At 43.7% G+C, this 16,028-nt stretch overlaps 1 protein-coding gene across 3 annotated transcripts in view; it reads left to right on the top strand.

Annotated features, from left to right (window-relative positions):
* OSMR (oncostatin M receptor) overlaps positions 1-16,028 on the top strand; it is a 79,105-nt gene that overhangs the window by 59,152 nt on the left and 3,925 nt on the right. For 2 of the 3 annotated variants that reach the window (XM_066602403.1, XM_066602404.1), the window contains exons 10-17: positions 1,176-1,255; positions 2,304-2,523; positions 5,115-5,297; positions 7,003-7,107; positions 7,247-7,426; positions 9,467-9,628; positions 11,609-11,702; positions 13,573-13,645. In XM_066602403.1, coding sequence (XP_066458500.1) covers positions 1,176-1,255; positions 2,304-2,523; positions 5,115-5,297; positions 7,003-7,107; positions 7,247-7,426; positions 9,467-9,628; positions 11,609-11,702; positions 13,573-13,645 — 1,097 coding nt within the window. The remainder of the gene's footprint in view (positions 1-1,175; positions 1,256-2,303; positions 2,524-5,114; positions 5,298-7,002; positions 7,108-7,246; positions 7,427-9,466; positions 9,629-11,608; positions 11,703-13,572; positions 13,646-16,028) is intronic. The other variant, XM_066602405.1, reaches the window with a different exon arrangement.

Raw genomic sequence — 16,028 nt, 5'->3', positions numbered from 1 at the left:
GCCACCATGTGTAATAGTTTTCGACTGCCTGATGTACATCTGATTTGGTCCTGGTTAATGTGTCCAAAAATTGCCCATGTCGGGTTAAACGGACAGGCCGACGTTAGATGTGTGGTAGTGAATCTATGTACTCTGATCCAAAAGGTCTGAACTACCGGGCAGTGCCACAAACAATGGCGGAGACCTACCCCCGCCTCCCGGCAGCGAGAGCAATTGTTGGTTGTTAATACTCCCATCTTAAATCCCCTGAGGGGGGTGATGTATGCCCTGTGGTAAACCTGGAAGGTCATCTCTACGTATCGGCTTGAGGGGAGAATCCGCAAGCTATATTTCAAGGCCTTCAATAACTGGGATGTTGTTAAATCCGGAATATCAGCGGTCCATTTATTAGTGGCCGTTGGGGAAGTAGTGTGATCTTTGGGCGTATGGAGGAGACTGTCTATTTTTGTTGTGTCTCCTCCTGTGTGGGGGATGGGTCAGACATGTTATCAGGCAACAATCCCTCCCGTGGTCAAACATTAGCGGGCACTTTTTCAATGTAACTTTTGGCTTGTAGGTATGAAAAAACAGTTATGTGAATTTGTGGGTATTTGTCTTGTAAGGGTTAACATCTTGTAATAAGCAGCCTATGTTAAGTATACCTCCAGCCCTCCATCGTAGGAATTCTACCCAGGGTGCATTGCTTTGGAAACTGGGATTATTTAGCAAAGTTAAGAACGGGCTCAAGACTTTTAAAGTGACGGGCATCAAGGATCTGAGACAATAGACCAGAAGGGTGCTGCGGACTAACTCTGATATCATTATTACATTTCTCTAACCTGTCCCAAGGCCAACCCAAAAAATAGCAGAAATGTGTTTCTAATGTAAATCCCCTGCAATACTCTTTTTGCATGAATTGCATATACACATTATAGCACTCCTGATGCTGAACTCAATAGGAGCTTTATATACCTGTAAGGAGCGCTCCCTAGTGGTGGGTTCAGGCACAAACTATTCTCTCATTTACTGCTATGACTATGTGACTTTTGCTCCTGAGCAGTGCCGATCCTTTGTGGCCCCTCAGACTTTAAGCCTTATAATACTCCTACCGCTGTAGTTACACCCATGGTGATGTAGAATCAGTTGTAGCATTCACCCATGATGCATTTCTACAATTTATTTGGTATGTATTTCAGCACCCGCAGGAACGCTGGATGTTTGGAGGCATATTGAAGAAAGTGATGGTGAACAACGAATTGTGACCCTCTACTGGAAGGTACCAGAACCAAGCTTATAACACAAATACAGCACCAGAGGCAAGCTCATAACATACCGATTAAAGAACCAAGCTCAGTACATATATACAGTACCAGAACCAAGCAGAGTCGCTAACTGGCTGACAGTAGTGCCTCAGAACATCAGAGGGAAAGACAAAGCCAAGCAGAGGATGATTTGTGTAGTTCCACAAGGCACTGCCGCACAGAGGGAGATCTGGCATAGTGGATCTGGAAGGGGAAGATCGCTCCCAGCCTACATAACCTGGTGCCCACCCTACAAGCTGGTTGTGGACCCCCTGTGCGACTCCATGGTTTACATGCAGCTAAGGCCAGCCATGATGTTATAAAGACTTATGTCAGGGGGACATTTAGCAAATAAGAGACCAGTATTCCATAATCTTAGACAAACACTACACAGATATCTATGGTATAATAAGGGTTCAGGCCTCTTATATAGGAATATCTTATACTATATGTAGGTGTTTGGTTCAGTGTCCAATTAGCTACACTCATTTCTTAAAGGGACAGTATGAAATTGCAGAAACGGTGCCACTCATGCCAACAGGTTGTTTCTGGTATTGCAGCAGAGCCTCATTCACTTGAGCTTCATTACCAGGCACTGACCAGAGTGGTGTAGTTCTAGAAAATAATCAACCTTTTTTTTTTTCGAATCATGGATGTCTTTATTAAACCCTTACACCGCTACTGCAGAACCTCTTTTAGAGGAGATGAGGGGTGCTCCATGCCAATGGATGAGTGATCAACATGAAGTTAATCTCTTTTTTTTTTTTTTTTTTTTAAAGAATGTTCTGCCGCAGTAGAGGTGTATATCATGGAGTACATTAGGGCAGGGGGCACTAACTTTCCCACTGTCATCTGTGTGTTGCTGGATGTCTATAACTGGTGCATGCTGCCATCTGTACGTCCATGTAACGTCTACATTTTCCATCCATCTGCACCTTCGTGTGACGTTTCGCACAGTGGATTTCATTTTAATCTTCGCCGTTCGCATGTCCAACTTCTTATTTCTTCACAATTACGTTTCAGCCGTCGTCGTTATTTAGAACCAATGGAAACCTCTCTCACTATAATATAAAATTCTGGGCCCTTGAGGGCGGTCCTGTGGGCAGCGAGAACATCAGCTCCAGTGTGAACAGCTCCCGAATATCTATGGGCATAAGAGCGTATTCTATCAGCGTCACTGCCCACAATAAAGCTGGAGGATCGCTACCTGCGGAGCTGAGGATCCCCGCAACCGCTGCGCCTGGTATGTGCTTATCTATATGCCTGGATACAGGGGGGTCTTTATGTATAAGGAAAACTTGAAGGCGACTTGAAGACATGAGTAGGCTTTAACCCTATACTAATAATGTAGCGATAGTTAGATCTGAGATACAAACCCAATTCCAAAAAAAGTTGTGACTGTGTAAAATGTAAGTTTATGTAAAGAAAAAAAAAGAATGCAATGATTTGGAAATCTCGTATAACCATATTTTATTCACAATAGAACACTCATCACAAGGGGAAAGAGAGACCTTGTTCCATAGCATTTTTAAAAAATGCTAACAAGGTTAACAAAAGGCTGGAAAAGTGGTAGTAGTGAAAAACAGCTGGAGGGAGGGCCAATTTCTAGTCAGAGGACTGTGTATAAACAGAGAATGTTAGAGAGGCAGAGTCTCTCAGAAGCAAAGATGGTCAGAGGTTCACCAATCTGTGGACCACTGCGTCTAAAAATTGTGGAACCATTTCAGAGAAATGTTCCTCAATGTAAAACTGGGAAGACTTTGAATATCTCACGATCTATAGTATAGAATAGCATGAAAATATTTAGAGAATCTGAAGAAATTCATGTGCATAAAGCTAACGGTCAATATTGTATGATTGAGATCTACGGGCGTCACTGCATTAAATACAGGCATGATTCTGTAATGCAAATCACTGTGTGGGCCCAGGAATACTTCCAGAAATCATTGTCTTTGAACATAGTTCAACGTACAATCCATAAATACCAATTTAATCTGTATCATGCAAAGAAGACCCCATATATCGCCACAAGCCAGAAACGCCAGCGTCTTTTCTGGGCCAAAGCTCATTTATAATGGATTGAGGCAAAATGAAAAACTGTTCTGCGGTCAGATGAATCAAAATTTGAAATTCTTCTTCAAAACCACGGATGCCGTGTCCTGCAGACTCAAGAGGAGGGGATCCATCCAGCTTGTTATCAGCGAACAGTTCAGAAGCCTGCATCTCTGATGCTATAGGGTGGCATTAGTGCCTATGGCATGGGCAGCTCACACATCCTAAAAGGCACTGTCAATGCTGAGCCGTATATAGAGGGTTTAGAACAACATATGCCCCATCCAGACAACGTATCTTTCAGGGAAGGCCTTGTATATTTCGCCAATAGAAAACATTTGGTGCCTTGAAAAATCCAGCAGAGACGCCCCCGGACTGTTGACGCGCCAGAATCCTACATCAGACAAGAATGGGACAGCTTTCCCCCCCCCAGAACTCCAGCAATCGGTCTCCTCGCTTCCCAGATGTTTGCAGACTGTTGTAACAGATGAGATGCTACACGATGGTAGACACGGCCCCAGAACAACTTTTGTGAGATGTGTGGCTGCCATCAGTTTCTAAATGAGTACATTTTTTAAACAATTAAATTGAAAAATCTCCCCCCCCCCCCCTCTGATGGGTTCTGTTTTATTCTATATAAAATATTATATGAGATTTTTGAATCCTTTCATCACTTTTTTTTCCCGTTAACATTTAGTTCCTTTTTTACACAGTCACACTTTTTGGGGGAATTGGGATTGTCGATAGATATGAGAGATATTCATTCGCAGCAAGCTTCCCCTACTGGTAGCTACCAGAAGCCTGTTCTACTGAGTGTGCCAAATCTCTCCTAATTCAGGAGACTCCCAGACAATACAGGATGGTATATAGTATTCTGTATACTGTGCATGAGTGTATATGTATCTGTGTACACTATATCTTGTATATTTGGTCATATACACATATATATTCAATTAATCCGGCACCTGATTTATTGGAAATACAGACTTTTCAGCATTTAAAGGGGTTGTCCCGCGCCAAAACGGGGGGTTTTTTTTTTTCAACCCCCCCAACCCCCCCCCCCCCCCCCGTTCGGCGTGAGACAACCCCGATGCAGGGGTTAAAAAAGAACACCGGAGAGTGCTTACCTGAATCCCCGCGCTCCGGTGACTTCTTACTTACCTGCTGAAGATGGCCGCCGGGATCTTCACCCTCGGTGGACCGCAGGGCTTCTGTGCGGTCCATTGCCGATTCCAGCCTCCTGATTGGCTGGAATCGGCACGTGATGGGGCGGAGCTACACGGAGCCCCATTGAGGAAAGAAGAAGACCTGGACTGCGCAAGCGCGGCTAATTTGGCCATTAGACGGCGAAAATTAGTCGGCTCCATGGAAACGAGGACGCTAGCAACGGAGCAGGTAAGTGAATAACTTCTGTATGGCTCATATTTAATGCACGATGTACATTACAAAGTGCATTAATATGGCCATACAGAAGTGTATAGACCCACTTGCTGCCGCGGGACAACCCCTTTAACACTTATAGTCTAACACCAGGTTACCTTGTAGGACACCCAATAGGCTAGCGCTGTTCATGGTACAATGTGCCATCCCGAGGAATAAGAATCAGTATGTAGCATCCGACACACAGCTATCTACAGCATGTAGGACAGGGCTTATAATTACAGTCTGGTAATCCGGTACCTCAGTGATCCTAGGATGCCAGACTAATGGAATTGTACTGCAGCTGTAACTATTCCATGTCCTACGTGATTATTACTTATATCCTGTAATTGTCGCCTTTAGGCACAGAGCAGATAACTGCCAAGAGAACGTATGGCAAAGATGGAGGAATTTACATAACTTGGTCGCAGAAGGCCAACGCCCATGGATATGTGGTGGAATGGTGCGCTGCACCTGGATCTCCTCACTGTGACCTCCAGTGGAAAAAGTACAACTCCTCCGTCAGGAGTGACGTCATCAAATCACGTAAGTGGTAGGAAACGCTTGGAAAATATTACCATCAATAAAGCAGAGAAAAGACATTTAAAGCTTCAGACTTGTGCAACCAATTTATTTTTTGCTCCACTGTGTCTAACATAAAAAATGCCTAACGACTTCTCACTGTTTTGTGCATACTGTTCCAGGCCAGACATTCATCCCTTCAGATATCCCCCTGTAGTCTGATCCTGCAGGTGCGATATTATTAATAAGGCCCATTTGAAACGGAGCTAAAAATACAATTTGGTTATAAATGTCTACTGTCATTTTTACAAAAACATGCATTTTTCACAAAGAGCGGCACGTGACTCCAGCCTTATGCACTTCTAGGACTTATTTCCATATGGCCCCACAAAGGTCACCATGCTCTATAATTATTGTGACATAATATCCCTTGACCCCCATAATTATAACTGCAGCCCCATAATAGCCAGTCTACCCTCAAAATAATCACTGACTCCATAAGTCAATCTACACCAATCATAATCACTGTGACACTGTAATAGCCACTTTACCATCATAAGCCCTGCGAACCTATAATATCCAGTCTACCCTCATAACCATCCTTGTGACCCCTTAATAGCCAGTCTACCATCATAATAATCACTGCAACCCCATAATATCCACTGTCAGTCCATAATGGCCACTTTACCCCCCCCTAATAATCACTGTGACCCTATAACAGCCACCCTACTCTATATTTTTCACTGTAACTCCGTAATAGCCAGTCTACCATCATAATAATCACTACAACCCCATAATATCCTCTGTCAGTCCATAATGGCCACTCTACCCCAATAATAATCACTGTGATCCAATATTAGCCACTTTACCCCCCCCCCCCAATAATCACTGTGACCCTATAACAGCCACTCTACTCTATATTTATCACTGTGACCCCATAATAGCCAATCTACACCATAATTATCACTCTGACCCCATAATAGCCAGTCTACCCTATATTTATCACTGTAAGACAATTATCAATGTGATCCCATAATAGCCAATCTACACCATAACTGTGACCCCATAATAGCTCCTCTACCCCCTAATTATCACTATGACTCCAGTCTACAATCATAATAATCTCTGTGACCCTTTAATAGCCAGCCTACCAATATAATAATCACTGTGAGCCCATAGCAATTAATGTGACCCCATAACATCCACGGCGAGTCCAAAATGATCACTCTACCTCATAATTATCACTGTCACCCTATATTAGCCACTTCATCCCCTTAATAATCACTGTGACCTTATAATAGCCAATGTAACCCATTCATCATCACAATACCCCATAATAATGACTGTGACTCCATAATTGTTGCATAGTCCTATAATAATAATGACCCATTTGCCTCAATCCCATCTGCTCTCTGTCTCCTGTCAGGCAGTGACATGTTAGAATCACTTAGCAGCAGCAGGATATGATTGATCCCACCTTGTACTGCATAATCTGCTAAGTGTGGCTGGTGGTCTATTCATATAGTTGAGGTTCTGGACTCCCTGGGGATCTGAAACCATAAGGGTATAAAGGGTGCAGATGGCACCAGGTCCAGATGAGGATTGGTGGCACCCCCTTCTCAATAGTGTCTGGATAATTGGCCATACACATTAGATAATTCTCAGCAGATCCCAAGTCGGCCATAATGAGCAGAACCAATATAAAATGTTCCCCCGTCTGTTCTAACGGCAGGAGTCTTCAGACCAGAGGTGAGATATGACTTCAGAATTTATGGATCTATGAAAGATGGAGAACGCCTCTTAGAGAAGATGGTCGGGTACACACAGGAAGGGGGTAAGATACTCGTGGGCTTCACCCCTAGCTCTGAGCCATGCTCGTTGTGGGTACTAGCCACATCCATAAATGCCCATCAATGTGTGTGAGTATACAGCATATTATAAGTACTTGTTTTTGTATTCCACCATTATTTTAGTATGTTCCATGAAACCAAATGTGAGAATCAATGAGCTAAGACCCAGGTCAGTTTCCTTGGATTGGTGGCCATATTCAACTGACAAGTGCCTGAAAGGATTTCTTACCGGATACAACATTTATGTGAAGGATACAGAAGGAGACTGCAAGCTGAGCAAATCTGATAGACATATACAGCAAGGTGAGGAAGCAATCAGCTCGTCCCTACAGCAGCTACATTATGGAAAATTATAGAACAAACCCAAAAGTCTCTAATCTCTTCTCCCCTTCCTTAAGGCCCATTTACACACAGAGATATCTTTCAAAAGATTGAAAGATCAGTGATCGTTTTGCATAAAGTACTAATAAGCACTAATTGCTATTAGTACTTTATTAGCTTCTTTTGCATGCAAATGAACTTCTGGGAGCAGTTACAGAACTCAGCAGGAGCTCTGAGCTTTGTAATTAGCTACATTGTTCAGCTACGGGCTCCCCGTGGAGAATTCAGAACCATGGACAGCAGATACAGCATGCTGTCCTGCTTATCAGCTGTAATCAGCTCTTTGCGGGCAGAGTTGTGGTTATTAGATGAACGGTCTTGTCACCTGAGGTACTAAAAGTGGTTCCCTCTTGACCTATAAAAGGCTCTCTGAGGCTTCTGGTGTAGTGACCTCTTCTTCCGCTTGTGTAGAGCTTGTTGACCACTAGTCACCTCTACGACGCAGAGAAGAGGGGGCGCATTATTGGGATGGAAGAAGCAGGATGGTTGTATGGATGAATTATCCTCCACCTGGGCCGTTGTCACTAGACTGCTAGGAGGTGTTGGGACCAATGGATGCATGAGGGCACACAAGGCGACCGGGCTCAGGCTTCCCTTAACAGACCACCCAGTAGATCGTCTGACAAGCATGAGCAGCTCCAGCTGTTTCATTGTCTGCCATCCAGAGACCACCATTATAGGCCCCCTGAATCTGTTAGAAGCATTTCCAGGTGCTTGGCTGAAGGACAGTTGGTTTCACTGTGCCCCTTATGTGTACTGCCTTTGACACCTCCATTTCCAGTGATGTTGTGAATTAAGAAACTAGACTGCTACACCATGGAACTGGGTTGTCTTCAGCAACGAATCAAAGTTTTTAGTTTTGGCACTGATGACAGCCATGTTTGTGGCTGGAGACTGGAGGGGTGAGCACCTCAATCCAGCCTTTGCTGTTGAGCTACACACTGTACCCACTGTTGGTGTGATGGTCAGGGGGGCCATAGCAAATGACAGTTGGCCACCCCTAGTAGTGCTACGAGGGACACAGCACCCAGCATGTGTCACAGTCAGCAGATTTATCACCAATAGAACACATATGGGATCATCTGGGACACCAACTTCGACAGCCTACACGTTTGCACGATCTAGTTACAGCAAATATGGAGTGGTATACCACAGGACATCATATGGAACCAGTATGCCTTTATGTCCGCCTGTATCACATCTTGTATCCAAGCTAGGGGCGATCCAACAAGGTAGTAGAGCTTCCATGTCCCCCATATCACATCTTGTATTCAACCTAGTACAACAGGGTTCAAGAGCCCGGTCAACCCATTACACATTTTGTATCCAAGTTAGAGGTGGTATAACAGGGTACTAGAGCCACCATGCCTGCCCGTATCACATTTTGTATCCAAGCTAGAGGCAGCCAACCGGGTACCACATCTTGAATGCAAGCTAGAGGCAGCACAACAGGGTACTAGAGCCTTCATGCCCCCCCGTATCACATCTTGTATACAACCTAGAGGTGATTAAAAAAAAAAAAGGGCACTAGAGCCTCCATGTCTGTCTGTATCACATCTTGTATCTAAGCTAGAGTCGGTACAACAGGGTACTAGAGCCTCCATGTCTGTCTGTATCACATCTTGTATCCAAGCTAGAGGTGGTACAACAGGGTACTAGAGCCTCCATGCCTGCCTGTATCACATCTTGTATCCAAGCTAGAGGCGGTACAACAGGGAACTAGAGCCTCCATGCCCACTCATATTACATCTTGTATCCAAGCTAGAGGCGGTACAACAGGGGACTAGAGCCTCCCTATAAGGGGTTGGTCGGTTCTCCACAATAAATGATGCTTTTGCTCTGATATTGTAATTCCTTATGACAACGTTACAATCAGTTTCATTCCATTCGGACTTCTTCTAGGGGAGGGATTGTGTTTGAAAATGAGTGTATATCTCTTTCATCTGTGTTATCTTTTTGTAGATGGCATCATCTTGTGCAGATTTCATATAGGAAATCCAAATAAAACACAGATCACGATCAATGAACTAAAACCAAATGGAGAATATGAGGTGGCTGTTGTGGCCCTCACCGGAGGAGGAGAAACTCCTAAAGAATACATTAAAGCCCGCATCCCCACAGACGGTGAGCATTGTTATAATAGTTGGTCAGAGACTACAGAACGGTGGGGCATATGTATTAAACATCATGCGATAGATTTCTGGAGCGAAAAAGTCACAATTTTAGAGTAGTTGCCAAAATTGTGACTTTTTGGGGCTTTAAGCTGCGACCTGAACTTTTTGTAAAAACTGGGCAAAGTCTAGCATTAGGGGCATGTGATTAGGCATGTCAGATTTGCCGTAATTTACGCCAGAAACAAACAAATTATAGTCGAAACCTCTGCCAACTAGTTGGCTTCATCCTGGCACACAGAGGTACCACCAGATACAATAAGTGTATGTAGAGGCTTGGGCCTATTAATATACTCTTTGCACTTACACCGGAGCAAAACTTCATAGACCAGAATTTGAAACCCGGTCTTAGTAAACATGCCCCAATGTATGACTACAGGTATGTTGTCTGGATAGATTGCTCTGTCACAATGAAAATTTTGGATCCTACGCCCATGTTGATAGTGAGGAATGTTTATTCATACACTGTGTACTTGCCACAAATCAAACCTCTTGTAGCAGATGCAGATTTGAATTTGGCACAAGTGGAAGTAGCTTTCTGCTATAATGGACACCAGTTTGTCATACATTCTAGTAAATGGAATGCATCACACAAAGCCCGGCTCACTTCTTGAAAAATTCGTGGGGTCTGGCATAAAAGTCTAAAGTTGCGGTTTTGGCACATGCAGCAAAATTGCAACTTTTGTACATCAGAAAACTAGTGTACAACAAATTCTAGACCGGCTCCATGTGGAAGTGCTTCTTTCCAACTACAACTTTCAGCATATATATACTAGATAACAAATAAGTGATGACTGCAGCAAGCAATGGGTAACTATAGGTTTATACTGAGTGTGGATCTGTTACTCTCACTATGGCCTAGGCTTGGATCTAACAATGTATCCATGTCCTAGGGTTGGATCTACACTCTCCTACCAAATGTATTTGTACCCAACTATCAGTAGAATGGATTGGGTCTTGCTAGCATGTCACGTGTCCTAAACCATGCTCCATAAGATGCAGACCCTTTGAGGTGTCAGCCATAGTTTGTGACGGGAACTGCCCGCTATTGCATATACAAGTTATGCCGCTGCACACAAGCAGTCCATCACGAAGAACAATGCATCGGCCTGTATGCAATGGTGCAAGGAATGCCATCATCGGACAGCTGAGCCATGGAAGAACGTTCTACGTAGAGGCAAATCATGCTATTGCATCTTCAAGTAAGATGGATATACCTGGGGAATTTCTTCTGCCTGGGTGTATTGTGCCAACAGTTAAGTACGGCGGAATATTCGTTATGGTCTTGGTCCGTGGCAAGAACTATGAACGTGAAGGTGTACCGTCTAGATGTCAATGTGCTGCTGACAACGTGCCAATACTCAGTGAAAGTATTGTTGACAGTTTCCAAAGACAGCATGTCACTAATCCAACACTGTTTGTTGGTTTGAGAATATGGATGTTGCATGATTGGACTGGATGCACAGAGTCCCCACCTAATCCCTACTGACCATCTTTGGGACGAACTGAAACATCGGGTCATAAAACCTGAACAGCGTCGGTCTTCTTTGGGAGAATTCGCCAGACGTTTGCAGGATGAATGGAGGGAAATACCAGCTGAAGTGTATCAGACATTAGTAGAAAGTATGCCATGGAGAGTATCTGATGTCATTAGGGCAGAGGAGCCCCACTAAGTATTAACATGTAGAAATAAATACTACTTCTGATTCTTGCTCAGGTGTCCAACTACTTTTGGGAGGATAGTGCAGCATCTATGTACTAAGCTCAGTTCTGCACTGCACAAGCTTTGTATCCAGGAGCTGTGGAGAGGGGCAGGAAACTATGGTCTGTGCTGCCAAACTCTATCCCCCGCCAACATTCCCCTGAAGCGCAACTTAACCAAAGGCCCTGTGCAGGTTTGTGGTTCACTTATTCTTCTTGTTCTTCATTTTAGACGCAGCAGCACTACTTTCCATAATCGTGCCGATCATTATGGTTTCGGTGTTGGCACTAGTGCTACTATTCCTAGGATGCTGGAAGAGAACCTGGTGAGTGTTCACACACTGCATATATGACTTTACTGCATACAGCAGCAGTTGCAACAAATCACAGAAACACAATTGGACCACATGATGTGACTCTTCCCAGGGGCATTTGTGTGATCTAATGTCACTAATTAGAAAACACTTCCAAGTGTGATATCCTGTCCCTCCTGACAACAGTGGCGGTCTTGGGTAAGATGGCACTCTGTGCGCCATTTTTTTTGCGTCTCCAGTCTTAAGAAAAAAAGATATATTGCACTGATAGGCTGTCTGCCTGTATTCTGCTTGTGCAGAGAGCGGCATCGCTACACCAGAACTACTCAATGGCTAAACATTGGCCCAGAAACAAGTCAAGAATAGAAATGCAACACCAGAGCCACTTTCCACTGGGTAGATTCTAATCTCTGTGCTAAAACTTAACTTAAAGGGGTTGTCCCGCGCCGAAACGGGGTTTTTTTCTTTTTTCAATAGCCCCCCCGTTTGGCGCGAGACAAACCCGATGCAGGGGTTAAAAAAGAAAACCGCATAGTGCTTACCTGAATCCCCGTGCTCCGGTGACTTCTTACTTACCTGGTGAAGATGGCCGCCGGGACCGTCTCCCTCGGTGGACCGCAGGTCTTCTGTGTGGTCCATTGCCGATTCCAGCCTCCTACAAGGAGTCGCTCTCCGGCACGAGCGGCCCCATTCAGAAAAGAAGAAGACCGGACTGCGCAAGCGCGTCTAATCGGGCGATTAGACGCTGAAAATTAGACGGCACCATGGAAACGAGGACGCTAGCAACGGAACAGGTAAGTGAATAACTTCTGTATGGCTCATAATTAATGCACAATGTACATTACAAAGTGCATTAATATGGCCATACAGAAGTGCTTACCCCAACTTTGTTTCGTGGGACAACCCCTTTAAGTAGTGCGATACCCAAAAATGGGCAGACGATGCGCTAACAGAACAATCGCATCATTTATAGCGAATCCATGGGCTTTATGGTGTCAGTCACAGGGATGACATGGGGTGTTGCTCTGGACTCCCTATGTATATTTTCTGTAGCTAGGTGAATTGGCGCGGTGTTCCTTTAGCGTATAACAGGAGCGGCACCAATATAATAGCCCTACTTCATCTCACTGTACAGACAATATCCAAAAGGATCATGGATGAATGATGCGCATCCACTACACCAAGTCCAGTGACTTTATAGTTATTAGTCCCTGGGATAACATTCGGTATTATACTGCACTCCCAGTGGGTGTATTTTCCATAATTGGGTAGATAGATACTGTATTTAAGTGAGACAGAAGTGGTATAAGAATGGAGGGCCTATTGGGTGTCACCATCAGACGTCCAACTGATCGTGCCTGACAAGTTTACCCCAGAGTTCATCAGCAAGCCCCAGAGGTAATTACTCTACTCGTTAAGGGACAATACTCGAGTATCGTCTTTTTCGAGTACCTGCCTGCTCGTCAGAAAAGATTCAGGTGCCGGCGGGGAAGAGCCGCAACCCAACCGCTCACCCGAATCTTTTCTGACGAGCAGGCAGGTACTCGAAAAGGACGATACTCGAGTATTGTCCCTTAACGAGTATGCTCGCTCATCTCTACTGACATATATGCCACATAGGGACTTGTAGCCATTTTCCCCCGGTGTAATGAAGAATAGAAATTTTAGCAGTAGTGTTAAAGTGCATATTAGGAAATGTGAGCATATCAAGCACATTAGATATTATCCGGCTACTGCTCTCACCAGATTAGTATCTGAATGGAATCCGGTCTCCTCTGGTGAGTGTATTGGAGACAGGGACTGATGGGAATGATGGCAAGCTCTGTTCTGCACTATATAAGAAACCTTTTAAGCACCCTTTTTAAGAATCCTCTCCTTTTAGGCTGAAGAGAATGTGTCTTCCTGATATTCCAGACCCCAACAAGAGCAAAATATTCTCCTTCAATAGACTGGAGGTAAAAGATGAAATTTATTATTGATGTTTATTCTTATTAACCCCGTCAAGGGATTTCACAGCTTTAAAAGAGTGATGAAATTGTTGGCTGAGCCACTTCCACAGTTTATAGAGCAGGAAACAGCTCCATAGATTGTGCGGTGGTCGGGCGTGGTATTGCAGGCACAGCTCCCATTGAAGAGTCACAACACAGGGCTGTGTGCGTTCTACTCTGCACACTGTGACAGCAGCCCAGTAAACAGCTGATTGGTGGGAGTCCCAGTTGTTGGACCTCCATTAATCAGCTGTTGATGACCGATCCTGCGGATGTTCTGGATAACGCCTTTAATGACCGAGACTTTTTAGCAATTTTGTGCATGAGATAGTTTATCTGCTCTGGTTTTTAATTGGTTGGGGTATCAAAATAATTTTTGCTGTTTTCTTTGCGACACATTAGGCTGCTTTTCAGCCTTTTTTGACACAATGCTTTCACTTAGTTGTATTTGGTGTAAACTGTAAATATTTTATTCAATTTATAGAATTCCAGTTCTTCTCTATTTCCTTAGTGATTCGCCTATTTGGTGCCTTAAGGACGAAGCGATTTTTCTCATCGTCGCATTGCAAGTGCCATAACAGATTGACATAGCCGTAGGAGGGCTTATTTTTTGTTGTATATTTTAATGGCAGCTCTCTGGGGTAACATGGAATGTGTTGTGTGACTTACGAGGGGCCGATGGGAAAATATCCAGAAATTCCACTATTGTTTTGGGGTTTTAGTTTTACAGCGTTCGCCATTTGGTAAAAATAACATCAGTTTATCTGCAGCAGCACGATTACTGCGATACCAAGTTTATAGAGATGATCTTTAATTTTTTTACTACTTCAGCACATTCAAAACACTTTTTTTTTTTTTTTTTTTAAAGAAAACCAATAGAATGTGGCGATGCAAATTCAAAGATCCATAACATTTCTTTCTTTCGTGCTTTTTTGCAGAAAGAGTTGCAGTTTTATTGGTACCACTTTGAGGTATATGTGACTTCTGAATTGCTTTTTATTACATCTTTTGGCAAAAAATAGGCAAAAAAAAATTGCAATTCTGGCATTTTTAAAAAATTCTTTTAACAGCGGTCACCATGCACGATAAACAACTAGATTTTCATTGTCTAGGTCTTTATGAACATGTTAATAACGATTGTGTTTTTTAAAAATATTTTATCCATATAAAAGGGTTTGTTTTTTTTTAATGGGAGAAATATGTAATTAAAAAAAGAAATCCAGTTAAAAACCACCAACTATTGAACTTTACAGTTTTAAGGCTGATTTACACACAGTGCTCATCGCTCAAAATTCGTCCAAACGACTGCTTTTTAGTAGCTGTTGTGTGTAAATGTGTGCTAATCGTGCACACTTCATCCATCGCCGACTTCAGGTCAGCATAAAATCGGTCGTCCCTGATGAGAGGGACTGTGTGCGGCGCGGGCAACGCTGATACCATTGTGTGCATCCTGCTGCCTGTGGCAGAACAAAAGCGGTGTATTTAGAGAACAGACCACCTGTTCTCTAAATACATACAAATGAGACTAGTTAGCTACTAATGGGCAGATTAGCCCATTATTACTTAATACAAAACGATCACTCAAACCTGTCAGTTTCTGATGAATTTTGACCGATCATCTTTGCGTGTAAATGGTCCTTTAGTCTCTGAAGGGGACTTCGATGTGGTTGTTCAATCACTAGAATAATCCACGACCTTACTGACGTATTGCATTCTACTAACCCTGTGACATCAGTTTTAGTCTTTGCTGGAGGGGGGGCCTAATACGCTGATTTACATGGCAGACATGGAGGCCTTTGTCAGGCTTCCGGCTGCCATGGGAACCCATTGGTACCTTATAATCAGACTGCCGATGGGTAAGAAGTATGCCCCTTCTACTGTCCTTTGCTTACATCAGAGGAAAACAATCCTTAATGGGTTAATAGTCACTGGCGGAGCTGATCAACAGGTCCAGTAGAAGCAGCAACATTTCAGTTGCCTCTATTCACTACCGCTTCTGCTAGATTGACGGAGCACTAAAGAAACACGGTCATCAAAATCTACATTGACCCAAACCCTAGGCACTAAGAACAGTGAACAAATTTGTATCGCTTCACGCCGCTCATTGCCATTCAGCGCAATCAACACTATTCCGCTGAACACCATCAGACCATCCCATGGGTAGTAAGCTGACACAGACTGGTCTTAGCTTTCTTCTCTCATTCCTCCCACACCTCAGCCATTACCTGGAGATGACTTTTAGATACTTTGGAACCCTTTTTTTTTTTTTTTTTTAAAGCTGACAAACGGGCTGCGCAGTCAATAAGGCCACTCTTACACGGGCGCTTGGCAAAATGCTGTGATTTCAACC

This window comes from Eleutherodactylus coqui, chromosome 5 (assembly GCF_035609145.1).
Source record: "Eleutherodactylus coqui strain aEleCoq1 chromosome 5, aEleCoq1.hap1, whole genome shotgun sequence".
NCBI classification, from domain to species: Eukaryota; Metazoa; Chordata; class Amphibia; order Anura; family Eleutherodactylidae; genus Eleutherodactylus; species Eleutherodactylus coqui.
This window is presented reverse-complemented; position numbering and strand designations above follow the sequence as displayed.